This window comes from Schistocerca serialis, chromosome 6 (genome assembly GCF_023864345.2).
Source record: "Schistocerca serialis cubense isolate TAMUIC-IGC-003099 chromosome 6, iqSchSeri2.2, whole genome shotgun sequence".
Lineage (NCBI taxonomy): Eukaryota > Metazoa > Arthropoda > Insecta > Orthoptera > Acrididae > Schistocerca > Schistocerca serialis.
The window spans coordinates 524,861,696-524,878,669 of NC_064643.1; the positions used below are offsets into that span (position 1 = coordinate 524,861,696).

Consider the following 16,974-nt stretch of genomic DNA (forward strand, 5'->3'; position numbering starts at 1 on the left):
ATGTGTGTGAAATCTTATGGGACTTATCTGCTAAAGTCAACAGTCCCTAAGCTTACACACTACGTAACCTAAATTATCCTAAGGTCAAAGACAAACACCCATGCCCGAGGGAGGACTCGAACCTCAGCCAGGACCAGCCGCACAGTCCATGACCACAACCCCCCCCCCCCCCCCCCCCTAGACCGCTCGGTTAATCCCGCGCGGCGTGGTCAGATGAGACCTGATTTCCTTTGGTAAGAGCTGACGGTAGGGTTCGAGTGTGGCGCAGACCCTGTTAAGCCATGGATCCAATTTGTCACCAAAACTCTGCAAGTTGGTGGTAGTTCCTTTAAGGTATGAGCTGTGTTTGCATAGAATGGATTGGGTCCTCTGGTCCTTAATCGATCATAGATTGGAAATGGTAATGTTTGGCTTATGGGAGAGCGCTGACAGCCGTTCATTGACTTCATCTTCCCATGACAGTCCTCCATGTCACCGGGCCACAGTTGTTTGCGATGGGTTTGCAGAACATTCTGGACAATTCGAGCGAATGATTTGGCCATCCGGATCGCCCGACACGAATATTTATGGGATGTAATCTAGAGATCAGTTCGTGTACAAAATACTGCACAGGCAACATTTTCGCATTTATGGACAACTATAGAAGCAGCAGTGGATCAATATTTGTGCAGGGGAGTTGAAACGACTTGTTGAGTCCATGCTACGTCGAGTTGCTGCAATATGCTGAGCAAAAGGAGGTTCGACACGACATTACGAGGTATCCCATGATTTTTGTCACCCTATTGTATTTAGGAATGGAGTACCTATTTCAACGAACATCCTTCATTGCATTGCCAATTCCAGTGTGCTCTATGGTGTAGGATTTTTCACTGCTACTGGAGATTTCTGACTGCTGTAACATAAGATTTTTCTCCAGTATTTTTCGAATGTCAAATATGGTAATCGCGATCTTAGAATACCACTATCCCATTGTGCAATACCTTTCGAACGTCTCGGTTCTTGTAACACAATATGCTTCACATTTTCTACCGGTATTTCATGTGTGTCATTTATAGATGTTTGCTGTAGCTTTTCTCAGGATAGAGAGGACACTTTCCTCGATTTGGCAAACAATGGCAAACACTTGGGTGAATGGTAGGTGCAGAGTGTGTTGTTAAAGTGTCACATGCCTCGTCAATAGACAGTGGAATTGGCGTGAACTGCAGATACTCTTTTAATTCTACGGGTGTACTTATTAAAACCTAAGTAGTCTTATGACGACAAACTGCACCAACTGATAATATTAGCCAGGATTTTGTAACTTGTTAAAAGAGTAAAACCACGTTATATGCTCAAAAATAATTTATTATGTGAATGAACTAAAACATGCTTAAAATACATACTAGCTACATAAAGCAGCGTTCTCAGTCTACAGCATACAGAGTAAAACACTTGCGCGGGGCTGTTTCCTCCTCAACGAACCAGGCAATAGCTGTGTCAAAACCAGTACGAAGTCAGAGTCTTTTGCCTAACGAGACAGCTGTCATATCGAGAGCTATTTTCAGCGTTAGCTGATGCTATTGCAAGGAACTTGAGTAGGAAACAAGCGGTGATCCCAGATCCCCACGCTTGTACTGTTAATCAGGCGGCCAGGCAGGGTGAGAGCGCCGCGCTGAAATAAGAGTAATGCGGAGGAGGAGTTAAAACAAAAGATTAATAAAATAATGTAATGTAACATTCCGCGTCTGACTCTCAGTGGGGGAACAAGGGGGTGGTCGGCGAGGGCGGCGCGTCGTCCTGTACAGCGTCGGTGGAGGGGGGTGGTGGGTGGCTCACTTCCTGCCGAAGGGCGGCAGGTAGGTGCCCGAGCCGGCGCCGCCGCCGAAGCCGCCGCCTCCGAAGCCGCCCCCGAAACCGCCGCCTCCGCCCCCGGAGTACTGCACGTCGGCCACGTAGCCCGTGGCGTCGCTGGCCGTGTAGCGGACCACCTGGTTGCGGCCGTCGGGTAGGAGCACCTGGTACGTGCCGCGCACGTTACCCGCCCCGTCGCCGCTCTCCTGTTGCCCGAAATCGTTGCCCGACGGCGGGTCGCGAACCTGGTACTGGAAGTTGTACGGCTGCGGCTGCAGGGGGAAACAAAACAAACGCGCATTTTAGTACGTGAGCCATATCTCGCGTGAATGAGACTATTTATCCTTGTCAAAAAAGTAATATAAGAACGCCCCCCCATGAACCATGGACCTTGCCGTTGGTGGGGAGGCTTGCGTGCCTCAGCGATACAGATAGCCGTACCGTAGGTGCAACCACAATGGAGGGGTATCTGTTGAGAGGCCAGACAAACGTGTGGTTCCTGAAGAGGGGCAGCAGCCTCTTCAGTAGTTGCAAGGGCAACAGTCTGGACGATTGACTGATCTGGCCTTCTAACAATAACCAAAACGGCCTTGCTGTGCTGGTACTGCGAACGGCTGAAAGCAAGGGGAAACTACAGCCGTAATTTTTCCCGAGGGCATGCAGCTTTACTGTATGATTACATGATGATGGCGTCCTCTTGGGTAAAATATTCCGGAGGTAAAATAGTCCCCCATTCGGATCTCCGGGCGGGGACTACTCAAGAGAACGTCATTATCAGGAGAAAGGAAACTGGCATTCTACGGATCGGAGCGTGGAATGTCAGATCCCTTAATCGGGCAGGTAGGTTAGAAAATTTAAAAAGGGAAATGGATAGGTTGAAGTTAGATATAGTGGGAATTAGTGAAGTTCGGTGGCAGGAGGAACAAGACTTCTGGTCAGGCGACTACAGGGTTATAAACACAAAATCAAATAGGGGTAATGCAGGAGTAGGTTTAATAATGAATAGGAAAATAGGAATGCGGGTAAGCTACTACAAACAGCATAGTGAACGCATTATTGTGGCCAAGATAGATACGAAGCCCACGCCTACTACAGTAGTACAAGTTTATATGCCAACTAGCTCTGCAGATGACGAAGAAATTGAAGAAAGGTATGATGAAATAAAAGAAATTATTCAGATTGTGAAGGGAGACGAAAATTTAATAGTCATGGGTGACTGGAATTCGAGTGTAGGAAAAGGGAGAGAAGGAAACATAGTAGGTGAATATGGATTGGGGGACAGAAATGAAAGAGGAAGCCGCCTGGTCGAATTTTGCACAGAGCACAATATAATCATAACTAACACTTGGTTTAAGAATCATGAAAGAAGGTTGTATACATGGAAGAACCCTGGAGATACTAAAAGGTATCAGATAGATTATATAATGGTAAGACAGAGATTTAGGAACCAGGTTTTAAATTGTAAGACATTTCCAGGGGCAGATATGGACTCTGACCACAATCTATTGGTTATGACCTGTAGATTAAAACTGAAGAAACTGCAAAAAGGTGGGAATTTAAGGAGATGGGACCTGGATAAACTAAAAGAACCAGAGGTTGTACAGAGATTCAGGGAGAGCATAAAGGAGCAATTGACAGGGATGGGGGAAATAAATACAGTAGAAGAAGAATGGGTAGCTTTGAGGGATGAAGTAGTGAAGGCAGCAGAGGATCAAGTAGGTAAAAAGACGAGGGCTAGTAGAAATCCTTGGGTAACAGAAGAAATATTGAATTTAATTGATGAAAGGAGAAAATATAAAAATGCAGTAAGTGAAACAGGCAAAAAGGAATACAAACGTCTCAAAAATGAGATCGACAGGAAGTGCAAAATGGCTAAGCAGGGATGGCTAGAGGACAAATGTAAGGATGTAGAGGCCTATCTCACTAGGGGTAAGATAGATACCGCCTACAGGAAAATTAAAGATACCTTTGGAGATAAGAGAACGACTTGTATGAATATCAAGAGCTCAGATGGAAACCCAGTTCTAAGCAAAGAAGGGAAAGCAGAAAGGTGGAAGGAGTATATAGAGGGTCTATACAAGGGCGATGTACTTGAGGACAATATTATGGAAATGGAAGAGGATGTAGATGAAGATGAAATGGGAGATATAATACTGCGTGAAGAGTTTGACAGAGCACTGAAAGACCTGAGTCGAAACAAGGCCCCCGGAGTAGACAATATTCCATTGGAACTACTGACGGCCGTGGGAGAGCCAGTCCTGACAAAACTCTACCATCTGGTGAGCAAGCTGTATGAAACAGGCGAAATACCCTCAGACTTCAAGAAGAATATAATAATTCCAATTCCAAAGAAAGCAGGTGTTGACAGATGTGAAAATTACCGAACTATCAGCTTAATAAGTCACAGCTGCAAAATACTAACACGAATTCTTTACAGACGAATGGAAAAACTAGTAGAAGCCAACCTCGGGGAAGATCAGTTTGGATTCCGTAGAAACACTGGAACACGTGAGGCAATACTGACCTTACGACTTATCTTAGAAGAAAGATTAAGGAAAGGCAAACCTACGTTTCTAGCATTTGTAGACTTAGAGAAAGCTTTTGACAATGTTGACTGGAATACTCTCTTTCAAATTCTAAAGGTGGCAGGGGTAAAATACAGGGAGCGAAAGGCTATTTACAATTTGTACAGAAACCAGATGGCAGTTATAAGAGTCGAGGGACATGAAAGGGAAGCAGTGGTTGGGAAGGGAGTAAGACAGGGTTGTAGCCTCTCCCCGATGTTGTTCAATCTGTATATTGAGCAAGCAGTAAAGGAAACAAAAGAAAAATTCGGAGTAGGTATTAAAATCCATGGAGAAGAAATAAAAACTTTGAGGTTCGCCGATGACATTGTAATTCTGTCAGAGACAGCAAAGGACTTGGAAGAGCAGTTGAATGGAATGGACAGTGTCTTGAAAGGAGGATATAAGATGAACATCAACAAAAGCAAAACAAGGATAATGGAATGTAGTCTAATTAAGTCGGGTGATGCTGAGGGAATTAGATTAGGAAATGAGGCAATTAAAGTAGTAAAGGAGTTTTGCTATTTGGGGAGCAAAATAACTGATGATGGTCGAAGTAGAGAGGATATAAAATGTAGGCTGGCAATGGCAAGGAAAGCGTTTCTGAAGAAGAGAAATTTGTTAACATCCAGTATTGATTTAAGTGTCAGGAAGTCATTTCTGAAAGTATTCGTATGGAGTGTAGCCATGTATGGAAGTGAAACATGGACGATAAATAGTTTGGACAAGAAGAGAATAGAAGCTTTCGAAATGTGGTGCTACAGAAGAATGCTGAAGATTAGATGGGTAGATCACATAACTAATGAGGAAGTATTGAATAGGATTGGGGAGAAGAGAAGTTTGTGGCACAACTTGACCAGAAGAAGGGATCGGTTGGTAGGACATGTTCTGAGGCATCAAGGGATGACCAATTTAGTATTGGAGGGCAGCGTGGAGGGTAAAAATCGTAGAGGGAGACCAAGAGATGAATACACTAAGCAGATTCAGAAGGATGTAGATTGCAGTAGGTACTGGGAGATGAAAAAGCTTGCACAGGATAGAGTAGCATGGAGAGCTGCATCAAACCAGTCTCAGGACTGAAGACCACAACAACAACAAGAACGCTACTTAAAAATCCGACGAATCTTTGTGCAGCTGTGTTGTTCAGTGTCTCTAGTATGCCAGTCAATCGTGCCACGTCGCACTTTTCAGTTCCGAGTGCTCAATGAGCACGTAAAGTTGCCTTGAATAACAGAGTGTGATGACTGCGTGCCAGGGGACGGCCTGAGGATGGTACTAAGACCGAAACCGGTAGCCAGTAGACAATAAATGTATCTTCTTCTTATTCTTCTTCCTTTCTTCCTAGGCCAAAGCCTGTTCCCTTCATTACTGCTCAGTCTACCCTGCGGATGTCGCTCCATCCTTTCCTTCGACAGCCAGTAGTTCTTTTACCAACTTCTAATTTATTTCTTATCATTTTCACAATCTTCCGTTCATCCATTCTGTCTACGTGTTCGTTCCATTCCTGATTTCTCTTATGTACCCACTTATTAATGGAGTTCACTTTACACCCTTTTCTAATGCTTTCACTTCTCTCTCTCTATCTCGAAGTGTCTTCCATGAAATCCTTCGGAGAAATATCATGTCCGTGGTTTCCAGAATTCTGTTTGTTTTCAATGTTTCCGGTCTTGTCTCACCTGCATATGTCATTGTTGGATGTGAGGTCCGTCAGTTATGCAAAACACCGTTTTTTCTCAGTACCCAAACATGTTTCGGCACCACTGTGCCCTCGTCAGTGGTTTTTCGTTCACATTGCAGAATAAATAAAAAAGAAAACCCACTGATGATGGCACAGTGGTGCCAAAACATGTTTGGGTACTGAGAAAAAACGGTGTTTTGCATAACTGGCGGACCTCACATCCAACAATTTTAACTGCAAACACGGCCAACACAAGGAGCTGCATATCAAAATGATGCATATGCCATAATTGGTCTCACTATTGTTTTGTATATTCTTGCCTTTGCTTCTATTCCTGTGACCGTGTTTTTCCAAAAAGTGTCATTTAAACACCCTTCCACTTTTTTCTGCTTTTTCTACTAGCTTCCTTTTCGACATTTCAAAAAATGTTCAAACGTGTGTGAGTTCTTAAGGGACCAGACTGCAGAGGTCATCGCTCCCTAGGCTTACATACTACTTAAACTAACTTGAACTAACCTATGCTAAGAACAACACACACACCCATGTCCGAGGGAGGACTCGAACTCCCGCGGGAGGGGCCGCTCAGTCAGTGACATGGCGCCTCTAACCGCGCGGCCACTCCTCGCGGCTTTCGACATTTCCACTGCTGGACAGTTCAATACCAAGATATTTCAGTGTCATTACCTATTGAATAATTTTTCCATCCATTTCTAGTCTGCGTCCAACTGATTCCGCAGATGTCGTAAAACATTTGTGTTTTTGAGTGAATGTCACCATATTTATGTTTTTGGCTGTCACGTTAAAAACACGTAAAAGCTTCTGCATGTTATCGTCATCGTTTGCCAGCAGAACTGCATCGTCAGCGTAACAACTGACTTTTACTCCTTCATCCCCCATTCTACAACTACTGCCAGTCAATAACTTTTTTATCGTCTCGTTCATGACAATATTAAAAAGTGGCGGGTTCAAAGAGTTATCTTGTGTAATACCACTGTTAACTGTTACGCACGTAGTTAACATGGAACCAATTTTCGCCTGGATGTAATTGTTGAAATAAATTTCTTCAACTGATTTTATTAAGCTGCAAGGAATCACTTGATTTTAGAGCAGGTTTACCACACCTGTTAACTGAATCCTATCTAAATACTTCTGTGAATCAATAACACAAAGGAAAGCTGGTCTATTGTGTTGAATGGATTTCTCTAGAACCTTCTAAAATGAATACTGCATCTGTCCATGACCTACTGGATCTAAAATCACACTGCTCCTCTGCAAAGAAAATAATGTTTTTTATTTTATTTCCTATTATTTTTGTTATAAGTTTAAGGACTCTGCAGATTTACCCCTGTATAGTTGGATGGATCTTTCTTATTTCCTTTTTTGTTCACGAGAATTGTGACACTTGTTCTTCATTCGTTTGGTATTTTATTACCAGTTATAACATTGTTAACCAGCTTGGTTAATTGTTTAGTTAGTGGATATCCTCCACACTTCAGTAATTCATTGGGTATCCTATCTTTCCCTGGACACTTGCTACTTTTAACAGGCTTACAGCTTCTTCTATCTCTGCATGTGAAATAGTTAGTCAATCATTTACTTGTATACTGATCTCTTCGTTTTCTGGTGATTCATTTTTTTTTTTTTTACCTTTACACAGCTCTGTTCAATAGGTAACCCATGATTTCTCATTTATGTAGCTCACTTTCAAAGTTTCATTTAATTCTTTCCTCTGCTGTCATATCATTCTCCAACTTCTTTGCTGCAACCCACAGAAATAAATAAATAAATTGCGACTATAGGCTAACATACACTTTTTCAGTGTTGTATAGGTTGCTGTTCCGCCAACAGTATATCGGGAAAGGGTACCGTCTCCCGCTGTGTGTGAAGTTCATACTGCTATTCGATTTCTTCATGTTGAAAGGTTCCGCCTGATTTCCACGCAGCCCGCATAGCGTAGCTGTCACGAGTGACAGAAAAGTGCGGCAGTGGTACAGAAACTTTGAAACAGGACGTACGGACGTTCATAATTCTGGAGGTCAGAGAAGGATGCGGGTCTCAGTAGATGATCTTGTTCAGTGAGTGGATCAAGTGAATCGAGAAAATTGTCTTCGAAGGACAATTCATAACAATCGAAGAGGAACGTTATTATTAGGCATTGTCCTTCTTCGTGACACTACACAGCCACACACTGTAGCGTTTTCAATGGCAAGCGTTTGATCAATCCCCAGGGGGGATACATATGTGGCTCCGACTGATTTTTGTCTCATTGCTTACATGTGGCTAAACGGAGAACATTTTGACACAGGCACCGAACTGACTGAAAAAATTGACCACTGATTTTTCTGAAGAGTGTATTGGAGAGTTCGTACAACGCTGCAGCAAGTGTGTAAGTCAGAGCGGCGGCTATATGGAGAAGCAGCTGCAAGATCTAGCTAGATGTTGCATATAAAACATTTTTATTTTCATTGTGGTTTCCATTTCGCCACCGATCGGACCTTGAAAAAAATAGCCATCGCACATGGTTTCAAGTATTCTTTGAAGCGAAGTGTGTGCTGATCTGAAACTTTCTGGCAGACTGAAAATTTTGCGCGCACGGCTCACAACCTGCGGTCACATCTTTAATTCTGGTAGTACCTCTCTCCTATCTTCCAAACCTCACAAAAGTTCTCATACGTTTACGTCGTTTCACGTCTTCTTTACCCTTTGCTATTAACAGTAGGTCATTTGAAAAATGTTGCACACTCTACCTTCAGCGCCAGTATTTTTTTTCCGGACAGATACCTCCCATTAGTGTAATATTTCTCGCTCCAATTATTTTTTTCTGTTTTGTGGTTACTCAAGAATTGGATCAAATCACTGATCTATCTTACTCTTGTCTGCTTCTCAAATGACTTCCTCTTGATACCTTTACCTTTGGAGATTCCGTTTATGTCTTACATACGAGATCATGTCTTTATATCTACTGCGAAGTTTGCTAAATTTTTGAGAAACACTCTATCTTACGATCAAGTCACACGCTCCTCATAAATCAAGGTACACAAATGTTCCGTGTTTCTTTACCTGATAGATTTTACTTTCAGAATCCTCAAGATCCAAATGATGTGCGTTACACAGGATCTCTGTTTTATGAATACTCCTTCATGCTCATCCACTGGAAGATCCATCTGTTTTTCTACTATGTTCAATAAGGTCTTTGAAATTATTTCCTTTGAAGAAAGATGATAACGGAATCGCTCAATAGTTTGGGCACGTTCCATCCCCTTCTTATGATTACGAATAAGCTGGCACATTTCGAACCGCAAATCATGTCCTTATGCAAGAGGGAAAGCTTCAGTCTGAAAGCAATACTATATATATGCTTAACCGTATAATGAAATAACTTAGCAATGTCGTTACATGGAAAATTGAGCGACAGAAGTACCGCACTCCTCGTGACTGAACTTCAGTGAAATAGTCACTTCCCTTTCGGTGCACATCTTCCGTTTAAGGTTAACGTGTAAGACGTCGTTGGCATTTCAGAGATTCCAGCGAGCTCCCGTTTGACTTGGAGACATTGCCTGCTCGGTAACTGACTTTCAAAGCTCGTGCCTCACAAAGCGCACTCAGGTAGTTTCCGAGCCATTAGAAGAGAATGATGGGCAGTAGCGGCAGCTGACGGAATGTCTGAAAAGCGCACGTCGTGCCGTGCCATCGCAGCCGATGACAAGGAGGAAACGAGGCTTTAACGACAGCTAGAAAGTAAGACGGACGTCCATGAACTTTCACGCGGTCCCAGAGATGATGCCTTCGCCGCGGGAGTCGCCCAGTTTCCCCAAAAGATGCTATCTGTCATCCGGCTGCAGCCAACCTCCCATCTCGCACTCACGACAAAGGTAAACATCCTAGCTGGCAAGCGGATAGACGCCCCTCTCGTGCTGACAAAAGGCCATAATATGCCCTTGAAGCAGATATTTTCAGTGTTATCTCTGTCATTTCTCAAACTGAATGTTGGGGTTAGAATAAACTAAATAAATAAGTAGTTTATCGCTTGATGTCACTACGGGGTGGCCTGAGAAATATTGCAGAGACAAGCCAATTATTTAAGGGTGTCCGGAATGGGAATGAAAATTCACTTGTATGTATTCAGCCTCTACCTATTACCGTCTCTAATAAACATGCCATCGTTAGGGTGTTACACTACAATATCCCTTACGTGCTTCTGTAGATAACATTATTGTCTTACCTACAAAGCTCTTGTGGTGACGCAGTTCACGGACGTATACTGGATAATTCCATTGCAGGTGGTTCCATCATCATCTTATGCCACTATATCTTTATGTCACATCACTGTGGGCGAAACTGCACATGACGAGACGTATGGTGGTGAATTTTCTATCAGTTATTCAGTTTCCCACCCGTAGTAACTAATGTGTCTCCAAGTGACATATAACTCTAGAATTCAGAATATATTCAATAATTTCTACGGTGGTACTATATTTTCGCGTTAGTAATGATTCCTTTGCTTTCTAACCCCCTGAAATAACTTTTTTTCTGCACAAACATCTGACATCATTACAATTTTTTTCCGATGCATAAATGCCATAGGGCGTGGTAGCCTTCCACGTATTCAGTAAAGTGAAGCGACTAAACGATGAACGCTGACTCGAAAATAACCAGTGAAAGACTCAACACGGCGCCGGTTTCACGGGACGAGAAATCCATACACGAATTCTAATAAACCATGCAAAAAGTAACATTTCCCTCTATGGGATCTGCAGTTGTATTCTTGACATATCATTTGACATTCCACCAAATGAATGTCCACGTTTATCTGATGTTTTTCTTTTGTATGCAGCGTCATTGAAAACGAACTTCTTGAACGCTACAGATATCAGCTTCATTCTGAAGGACCGAGAACTGAAGCGGAATGGAATCGATCGATTGACTTCCGTAATGCGATTAATTCAGCCTCATCCGGGTCTAAACGTGCAAACAACACAGAAAAATCCCATCCGGACAGGCCTTGAAGGCCCAATGGCACCGACTGGCCACCGTGTCATCCTCAGCTCTGAGGCGTCACCGGAAGTGGATGGGCAAGTGACCAGCATACCTCTTTCCCCGCCGTTGTCAGTTTTCGTCACCGGTGCCGCTATTTCTCAATCAGGTAGCTCCAGATTTGGCCTCACAAAGGCTGAGCGCACCCTTCTCGCCAACAGCACTCGGCAGACCCTGACTGCGACCCATCCAACAGCTAGCCAAGCCCCACAGCGCTTAACTTAGGTGATCTGACGGAAACCGGTGTTACCGCTAAGGCGAGGTCGTTGACAAGTCTAAAGGTAACACCGTAAAACTGCAATCATTTTCTACAGCTTTCTTCTTGAGGTTTATCTGTCCTATTAGGGGCCGAGACAGAGTGAGATAATGCAGTGGTACATCCTGAACTTGCATTCAGAAGGACGGCAGTTCAATTCCGAAACCAGATTAAAACTTTCCTTGGTTTGTCTACTTCGCTTTTAGCAAATGCTGTGATGACTCATTTGACATGGAAAGCTCCAGTTCCACTCTCCTTCCTTCCCCATCCGAACTTGTTTTCCATCTCATGACTGGTCATAATCCACTTATTCAAAGAAAAGGGGCGATTCCGGATTATGGTAATTGTACAGGAGTAAAACTAATGGCACATTTTATGAAACTCTGGGGGAAGATAGTACAAAGATGGCTCTGGCAAGAAGCAGCAATGTGGGTTGAACAGTTAGGATTCATGCCGGAGTAAGGAACAATGCATGCAGTCTATGCATTTCGGGAACTAATAGACAAACACAAGGAGAAGGAATTTCATACGGTTTTAATAGAACAAAAAATGTCCTACGACAGGGCGCCACCGCAATAAATCTGATGAGTTTGAGAGGGGGGGGCTGAGGGGGGGGGGGGGTGAATGCCAGATAAATATGTAGGTCTTATTCAGGACTGGTACTGTGTAATGGTGCCAGAATGCAGATAAGAAGCAGTGTAGGGCTAAAAGACTGCATACTAGCTAAAGTTGAGTTGCATCAAAGGTCTGCAATGAGCCACTATATATAAGTCTTGTCATCGATGTACTATCAGGATGAGTTGGAGAGCAAGTTCCTTGGCATATGATGTTCGCAAATGACATAGTGTTATGTAGTGTCAACTCGAATGAACTAGAAATCAGATTGCAAAGTTGGCTAAAAGCTTTGGAAGCAGGAGAGAGAAAATCAATAGGAATAAAACGGAGTATATGTGCTTAAAAGTACAAGGGTAAGGAACCAGTCGGATGAACAGAATTTAAAGAAACCCGATGTCTTTAAATGCTTAGGATCAACAGTGTCTACCGGTGGCAATTCATACATAGCAATAGCTTGTAGAATGCAGGTAGTTTAGGTAAACTAGAAAAGGGCTTCAGGTGTATTGTGCGATAGAGAAATAAATCTGAAGATTACATGAATAGTGTGTACGTTGTAGTGAGATCTGCAATGCTATGTAGAGCAGAGGCAGGAGCATCATTAAGGCGTATTGCAACGCAATGTATATATCCAGAATGAGAATGTTAAGAAGGATGATGTTTTAACTAGTGGCGAAGCCTTTGGCACAATTGTTTTATGACTCTCCATTGCAGGATGTGATTTTAGTGTATTCTACTTCTGATGAAGGTCTATTTAGATATACCGAAACCGTGGTCAAGAATTTTAATAAATCTTTATCCTGCAACTATTTTGGCTGCCAACATTCACCGTGATGTTAAGGATTTGTAGCGTCAGCAGAGACGAAGGTTCAGAAACAAGAAGGCAAGAGGCAGCGTTAAAGTGACAGCGATATCAAAGAAGGTTCAAGAGAGAGGTCTGCAATGGTATGGTCATTTCATGAAAAGGTACGACCCCTATGTTGGTGAAAGAATTGTAGGAATTGTAGTGGAAGGTGACAGAGGAAGATGATGGATGCAATATGTAGGCGAGGAACTGAGGGAGAAACATTTAAGGAAAAGGCGAGGCTGGGACCGAGGAAAATGGAGAAGACATGCCAGGAACGTCGACGAAGGGAAAGAAGTAGAAGAACGATGAGTCGTAGAATTTTGAATTCCGTTCATTTTTTGGACGATCTGTCACAGAAGCCTCAATACTCACCGGGCCTCCGAATCCACCGTTGCCGCCTCCAAAGCCGCCCCCGAATCCGCCTCCGAAGCCGCCGCCTCCGGGACCCCTGCCGTAGCCGACGTCAGCGCGCACCACCAGCGGCGCCGCAGCCAGCATCAAAACGCACAGCACCAGCATCTGCAACACACACTGCGTTACGCACGTTGCACTTCACTACAGACGCCCTGCTTTTACAAGTTCAGCTGGATTCAAAGCAACGCGAGCTCATGTACTCCTAGACTGAGAATTGCCGCAGTGTATATCAAACTTCAGGTAGTTTTCCACTACCACTCTCTCATCAATTGTAATGATCTGAAACAGGTTACTGCAGTTATTTGTTCTTCCTTTTTTTTACGTTTGAACAGCAATCACAAATAATGAGAAAGCCACTTCCTGGAAACCTGCCTTGGATTTGGAATACTGCCGAGTTCTGGCTTCAGATCCCAAGAAAGAATCTTCAAAATCGCCATACATCCCCGTTCTATCAGAGTCTCGTGGGATACATTTGCCTGAAACTCTATCATGATTGTCCACTGTGTTGACGCGTTATGAAAGGGCCAGTAGCGGTTCAAATGCTGGCCTGGTCAATTATACTCACTTATACATCTACTTCTATACTCCGAAAGTCATCTTAAGATGTGCGGCGGAGGGCACTTTGTGTACCACAGTTACTTGCTCCCTTTCTCTGTTCAGGTCGCGAATGGTCCACGTGATGAACGATTGTTAGTAAACCTCTGTGTGGGTTAGAATGTCTACTTTGATGGTCTCTTCCGAAGACATACCAACGAGGAAGGAACACGTATATTGGATGACCCCTCTAGGAATGTACGCTCTCTGAATGCATACAGCAAACAGCACCGTGGAGCAGAAGACCTCTCTTCCAGGGTTTTCAAGCGCCTGCAGCGTCTGCCACTAAAGCTGAGCAACTCCTGTAACGACATGCAATGCTTTTCTTTGGATGTTATCTATTTCCTCCATCAGTCCTATCTGGTACGGATTCCAGACTGACGTTCGAAGTCCAAGAGAGTAGTGCGACGGTTCCTTTGGCAGTGCTACGGACGATTTATTCCATTAACTTTCCCACAACGACCTAATTGCATATCACCTCGATTTAAATGCAGATCATCAAGAATCAATAAAATTAGCTACTGAGACAGCATTGTCGATTTAAATATCTTAAATATGTAAAAGTGTTACATACAAGAAGTAACTCATAAAAGGCAATATTCACAGAGAGTAAAACATAATTAAATTAGGTCTTTAAGTTGCCTAATAAAAGTAGAAAAAAAATGGCTCTGAGCACTATGCGACTTAACTTCTGAGGTCATCAGTCGCCTAGAACTTAGAAATACTTAAACCTAACTAACCTAAGGACATCACACACATCCATGCCCGAGGCAGGATTCGAACCTGCGACCGGAGCGGGCGCTCGGCTCCAGACTGTAGCGCCTAGAACCGCACGGCCACTCAATAAAAGTGGAGCTAGAGATTCCGCAGGCATTATAAACCTACAAAACAACGAAAACGCAGCCATTAACCTACATGATAGTTTGAATGTGTGGCAGAATTAAGAGACATAGGTTGAAAAAAAGGAAGAACATGAGTTAACATCCCGTCGGTGACGATATCATTGGCGTCAGTTGTGTTGGAGGGGCGTGCCCTTTCATTCTTCCCACCTAGAAAACTTTTCACCCAGTCGACTGAATAGACAAAACTATAGTGATTGTGAGCGGGTTATAATGATCGGATTTCAAATCACAGTAACGGAAAGAAAACGTCCTACGTGGAAAGTAGTCTCTAAACGTAGAACTACCGATTAGAAGACCAGCAGGAAATGTCTGGACCGAGCGAGGGAACAAGGTGGAACCTGCTAAGCATCGCAGTTGCTATGGAGGAATGTTGTTTCTCTTTATCGGAGACCACCTGACAACTGAATCACATTTCACAGTCGTAACTTTTATAGCAGTAAAAAAACACGAACATTATTCATATCTTAAGCCACATGTAGTACTATACTACTGTTCACAATTCAAACGTTTCCCTGGCAACGAAGTACACAACGCAGACTGCATTGGTCACCATATGCCGTGGTTACTCCTGAAGTGAAGTTGCACCCACCGACAATTCTCAGAGACCACATGGCCCACTGTTAAGAAAGTTGTTTTGTACCAGCTGTTGGTATATTCAGGCGCCTCGCTTAGGCCTAAGTGACGATTGCAGCTCAGATGCCGTCAAGCCATCCAGATTTAGGTTTTGCTTAATTTCCCCAAATCGGGTATAGATGACTGTTAGGATGTTTTATTTAAACAGGGCAAAGCAAATTCTATTTTTTACTCGTATAACAATAAAAATTTATGATTCATTTGCACTGATCTCATCGCCGATTACATTTTACACCCAAATATTCATTCATTTCTTACAAAACGTTGAATTTACTTACAAGTAAATAGTGTCTTAACTACATCTACATCTACATTTATACTCCACAAGCCACCCAACGGTGTGTGGCGGAGGGCACTTTACGTGCCACTGTCATTACCTCCCTTTCCTGTTCCAGTCGCGTATGGTTCGCGGGAAGAACGACTGTCTGAAAGCCTCCGTGCGCGCTCTAATCTCTCTAATTTTACTTTCGTGATCTCCTCGGGAGGTATAAGTAGGGGGAAGCAATATATTCGATACCTCATCCAGAAACGCACCCTCTCGAAACCTAGCGAGCAAGCTACAACGCGATGCAGAGCGCCTCTCTTGCAGAGTCTGCCACTTGAGTTTATTAAACATCTCCGTAACGCTATCACGGTTACCAAGTAACCCTGTGACGAAACGCGCCGCTCTTCTTTGGATCTTCTCTATCTCCTCCGTCAGACCGATCTGGTACGGATCCCACACTGATGAGCAATACTCAAGTATAGGTCGAACGAGTGTTTTGTAGGCCACCTTCTTTGTTGATGGACTACATTTTCTAAGCACTCTCCCAATGAATCTCAACCTGGTACCCGCCTTACCAACAATTAGTTTTATATGATCATTCCACTTCAAATCGTTCCGCACGCATACTCCCAGATATTTTACAGAAGTAACTGCTACCAGTGTTTGTTCGGCTATCATATAATCATACAATAAAGGATCCTTCTTTCTATGTATTCGCAATACATTACATTTGTCTATGTTAAGGGTCAGTTGCCACTCCCTGCACCAAGTGCCTATCCACTGCAGATCTTCCTGCATTTCGCTACAACTTCTCTGTATACTACAGCATCATCCGCCAAAAGCCGCATGGAACTTCCGACACTATCTACTAGGTCATTTATATATATTGTGAAAAGCAATGGTCCCATAACACTTCCCTGTGGCACGCCAGAGGTTACTTTAACGTCTGTAGACGTCTCTCCATTGATAACAACATGCTGTGTTCTGTTTGCTAAAAACTCTTCAATCCAGCCACACAGCTGGTCTGATATTCCGTAGGCTCTTACTTTGTTTATCAGGCGACAGTGCGGAACTGTATCGAACGCCTTCCGGAAGTCAAGAAAACGTGGATAAAAAATTAAAGAAATCCAAATTATTGATTTTTGGTACGAATGTTGTTCGAAAGTGACTTCGATGTCTTTACGCATCACTACGCGCTATATATTTTTTTTTTTTTTTTTTTTTTTTTTTGCGAAGAGGACGGAACTGTATAGCATAATCGTTAAATAGTACTCCGAGAAAAGATATGCAGGAGGGGACAAAACGAGTGATGCTATAGCTGTGCTACATGTTAGTTCTTTCTCCC

General features: G+C 43.3%; 1 protein-coding gene across 4 annotated transcripts in view; it reads right to left on the reverse strand.

Moving 5' to 3' along the window:
• Nucleotides 1–16,974, reverse strand: part of LOC126483880 (ctenidin-1-like) — a 616,668-nt gene that overhangs the window by 538,454 nt on the left and 61,240 nt on the right. For 3 of the 4 annotated variants that reach the window (XM_050107131.1, XM_050107132.1, XM_050107134.1), the window contains exons 2-3: nucleotides 13,194–13,340; nucleotides 1,995–2,102 (exon numbers count right to left, since the gene is read on the reverse strand). In XM_050107131.1, coding sequence (XP_049963088.1) covers nucleotides 1,995–2,102; nucleotides 13,194–13,340 — 255 coding nt within the window. Of the gene's footprint in view, nucleotides 1–1,329; nucleotides 2,103–13,193; nucleotides 13,341–16,974 lie in introns of those variants that run through there. The other variant, XM_050107135.1, reaches the window with a different exon arrangement.